General features: G+C 32.1%; 2 protein-coding genes across 2 annotated transcripts; both read left to right on the plus strand.

The window, feature by feature from the left end:
- Window positions 1–629: 629 nt before the first annotated feature.
- On the plus strand, window positions 630–1,701 carry LOC139099553 (NADH dehydrogenase [ubiquinone] flavoprotein 2, mitochondrial-like). The gene is made up of 3 exons (XM_070652049.1): window positions 630–761; window positions 879–1,397; window positions 1,460–1,701. Exons 1-3 carry the CDS (start codon window positions 726–728, stop codon window positions 1,628–1,630), a joined length of 726 nt encoding a protein of 241 aa, XP_070508150.1. The 5' UTR covers window positions 630–725; the 3' UTR covers window positions 1,631–1,701.
- A 413-nt stretch (window positions 1,702–2,114) lies between these two features.
- Window positions 2,115–3,713, plus strand: LOC139099554 (chromobox protein homolog 3-like). Its single transcript, XM_070652050.1, has 3 exons — window positions 2,115–2,469; window positions 2,541–2,884; window positions 3,106–3,713. Exons 1-3 carry the CDS (start codon window positions 2,215–2,217, stop codon window positions 3,371–3,373), a joined length of 867 nt encoding a protein of 288 aa, XP_070508151.1. The 5' UTR covers window positions 2,115–2,214; the 3' UTR covers window positions 3,374–3,713.
- Window positions 3,714–4,246: the final 533 nt, after the last annotated feature.

The raw sequence follows: 4,246 nt of genomic DNA on the forward strand, positions 1-4,246 counted from the left end.
CGCAATCGCCAACAAAACTTCTACATCGGAAGTCATAAAACGACGTTCTGCACCATCAACGATACAACACAAATTTTTTCCTTCACTAAATATTTAAAGTTTTTCCACTCATTTTTTTTTCTACTCATTTTCTTTTTATGACACATATCATACTTATTAGCATATAAAGTAGCTTTTTATGCTCATAAATATTGCATGCTCCCTGCCTGCTGCTGACCTCATTTGCTGAACAAAAAAACTTTATCCATTGAATCATATCTCGCACATGCTAGCATTCATTCTACAATTTTTCATTCATCACTCTTTTTGTGATGTCAATTGTTTGGGCCTCATCACTCTTTTCTTTCTAGAGTTAGTTCTATCGGGAGTGAAGCGTGACCACAAAGGTAATAATTGCTCATGAATAATTTCCAGCTTTTGTTTTATTTTCATGCTTTTGTTTTTTCATCTGGTGTTAATAGATGTCGAGTACGATGGTTGAGCTTGTTTAAAGCAATTCTGTACAATTTAACACGTTTTGTAGGTGACAATTCTTAATTTACATTTGAATTTTAAATAACGGTCAAAATAAATTTAAATTGAAAAACAATATTTTAGCCGAGACACATTTGTTCAACATAACGGTCGAAAAAATTTCAAATCTAATGTTTCATTGTAAATTTTCACAAGGGTTTCTCTTCTAATAAAATTTTGCATTGATCGTCGATTTTCAAGCAAAATAAAGGATGTTGTCACGATCTAAATTGCTATTTCCAAGCATTGTAAGTATCATAATCAGTTTCCGGATCAGGAATAATCAAAATCCAAGTAGTTCGTGCTTTATTTACAAAAAAATTGAGTTATATAAAAACAAAAATATTAACAAAAAATTCTTTTAGGCTCGAAACATTCGATGCATTAGCAAAAGTGCAACAAATCTCAGTGACAACTTATTTGTCCATCGTGATACACCAGAAGATAATCCAAACATCCCATTTGAATTCACTGATGAAAATAAGAGACGCATAAAGGCTATTCTTAATAATTATCCAGAAGGACACAAAAGAGGTGCTATGATTCCATTATTGGATTTAGCTCAACGTCAACACGGCTGGCTTCCAATTTCAGCCATGCATAAAGTAGCAGAAGTTCTTGGATTACCAAATATGCGTGTATACGAAGTAGCTACTTTCTATACAATGTTCTTGAGAAAACCAACTGGAACTTATCATGTCCAAGTTTGCACCACAACTCCATGTTGGCTTAGAGGATCTGATGAGATTCTTGAAGCATGTAAGAGAAAGTTAGGAATCGGCGTTGGAGAGACAACCAAAGACATGAAATTTACAATTTCTGAAGTTGAATGCTTAGGTGCTTGTGTTAATGCTCCAATGATTGCTGTTAATGATGATTATTATGTGAGTAGCTATTATCTTTTAGAGTGACATAAATCCTTAACATCCACAATATAAAATTGCAGGAAGATTTGTCTGTAAAAGATACAGAGGAAATTTTAGACAGCTTGGCTAAGGGACAACAACCAAAAGCTGGTCCACGTAATGGACGCTTTGCTTCAGAGCCAGCAGCTGGATTAACTTCATTAACCTCAGAACCTCCAGGTCCAGGATTTGGTGTACAAGCTGGATTGTAAACATACAAAATTTGTTAAATGTATTTAAAAATATGAAAAAATTGAATTAATAGAGGAAACTTGAGTAACAAGCTGTGTTTTGGTGTGTAGGATTTCAGCTGTAGGAGGTATAAAGTTGATGTTGAACTGTAGTTAAGAGCCAGGATATCTAATTTTGAGGGAATAAGAGAAATTTGCTAATTGGATAATTTTGCAAGAGTGTTATGAAAAATAACGGTCAAAAAAATTTTGAATTCTCCATCTTGAATTTTTTTAATCGAGCATTTTTGCGTAAATATTGAGCATTTGTGTACATTCTGTCTGTTTATACTGAATTGTTAGTGTAGCATGCTTAATTCCAAGTCTGACAGGAAAGTAGGCAGCCTTAAATTCAATTTAAGTAAATATTCTACGATCTCAATATCCATTCAAGCAGAAACAGTAAAATTAAGTAAATTTAAGCACTTTCTCAAGGAACGGACTATAAAAAGCGCTTTAAGGCACAGCACATCCAGTCACTTCCAAACTATATTTTTTTCAAAGAGAGAAAAAACAGAATTGTTTTTATTGATAAATAACTTAATAGTTTGTTTTGACAATAAGCCATGTCTGAATCAGAAGAAAGTTACGAAAGTGCAAAGGACAACGATAATGAAAATGATGGAAATGAAGGTACTAGTGACGATGAGCCGCTAGCTAAGAAAAATAAAAAGTCGGCGTCACCAGCAAAAAAGGGAAAAAAATCGCCAAAGAAAGCCACTGAAAAGAAAAAGGATAAAAAAGGGACGAAAAAGAAAGGACGTGTATCATTTGCCTTAGTTCCATCATCAAAAAACGATAAGGTTGAGGAGGAATACGAGGTAAAATTCAATGATTTATGTCAGAAATGATCAAAATAAATTAATTAAAATCATATAATTTTTTGGTATAGGTGGAAAATATTGTTGGACACCGCCTTTATAATGGCAAATTGATGTACAAAATCCGTTGGAAGAATTATGAACCAATACACGATACATGGGAGACCTATGAATCATTATCATGTCCTGATATCCTTGAAATGTACAACATGAAGCACAGCGTTGAAGTCCCTAAGAACATACTATCGAAAAAGGGTAAAGCTGGTAAAAAACCTAAAGCGGCCAAAAAGCGGGGCAATTCTGTTAGTGATTCAGATGGAGATGATGAGGACGAACCACCTTATGATGAAGGTAGCGAAGAGGAGTATGAAGTTGAAAGGATTGTAGAGATGCGAATGAAGAAGGATGGATCAAGGTAGGTTTTACTGGATCTCTAGTATTCTATTGTGGGATGTGCTGACTTGGATGATTTTGTTAAGTAATGGACAAGATGGGCTTGTCATCTCACAATTTCCTTGCCAAAATGTGCATTAGGGCTATTCAGTTGACACCATAGACCCAAAAATCAAGCAGCACAATCCTAAATGCTTAAATATACCTAAACTAATAAAATTCATTTCATTTTATGTCCAACAGAGAATTTCTAGTCCACTGGAAACGTTGGAGCAGTGACTATGACACATGGGAACCTGAAAAGAACCTCAGCTGTCCAGATCTCATTGAAAAGTTTATGAAGAAAGTTGACGAAGCAAAGAACTCAAATTTAAAAGAATTGAGAACAAACCGAAAGCATACACAGCGCTTTACATTAAACACGCACGACTCAGGACGACGATTAAGCAGACGAAATAATAAACGCCAACGGGTTACATATTTTGATGCTGAACGAAGTGAAGAAGACTAATTAAGTCGAATATAACAAAAAAATTATAAAGTTCATTTAGTCATCCACGAGAATGCATCAATAAATATTGAGCGGAATGTTGAAGTTGGCGAAAAGAAATGTCTCTCAACACGTCAATAATCCATAATTCATAAGTAATAAGTATCGTCATTAAGAATTATAATTAATATTAAATAATAATAAATACTAAAACAAAATTTTACAATTTAATGTCTGGATTAAAAAAAAAGTGAAAAAAAAGAATTAAAAATTGAAACGTATCGTAGAAATTCAAATATTGTGTTTAAAATTAGCATATTTCCATTTTATGAATAAAAAAAAAACTTATTATTTGCGTGAATGAATGATTTTTTTTGGGTCAAAATAAAATTTTACGAAATCGTAACTAAGGATTTTATGGCTTTTTTAAATTTATTATCTTATCCAATAGATTGATTCATATGATTCACAGATTTGGATGCATTGACACACATCAGTCATTTACATACTTGAATTTTTACACATTTTGTGATTTATGTCAGTTAAAAAATATACACATCAAAATTTAATTGAAATTACACAACGTTACATATCATTTACATGTTGATTCATTAAATTTTAGATTGATACATACCAATACATAATTGATTCATGAATACACATCAAATTTCCATATTGATTACATATGAATTATACATCAACCGTTAAATTTTGAATTCTACAAAATCGTTGAAATTTGAATTCTACAAAACCTTTGACATTTGAATTTTAAAAAATCGTTAAATTTTGAATTATACAAAACAGTTTAGGAATTTGAATTTTACAAAACCCTTAAATTTTGAAATTTCTAACATCCTTAAAAAAATTTTATATAACACCGCATAACACGAAAGC

Source organism: Chironomus tepperi, unplaced genomic scaffold (genome assembly GCF_022539635.2).
Source record: "Chironomus tepperi strain 1889 unplaced genomic scaffold, CSIRO-AGI_Ctep_v1 contig_475, whole genome shotgun sequence".
NCBI classification, from domain to species: domain Eukaryota; kingdom Metazoa; phylum Arthropoda; class Insecta; order Diptera; family Chironomidae; genus Chironomus; species Chironomus tepperi.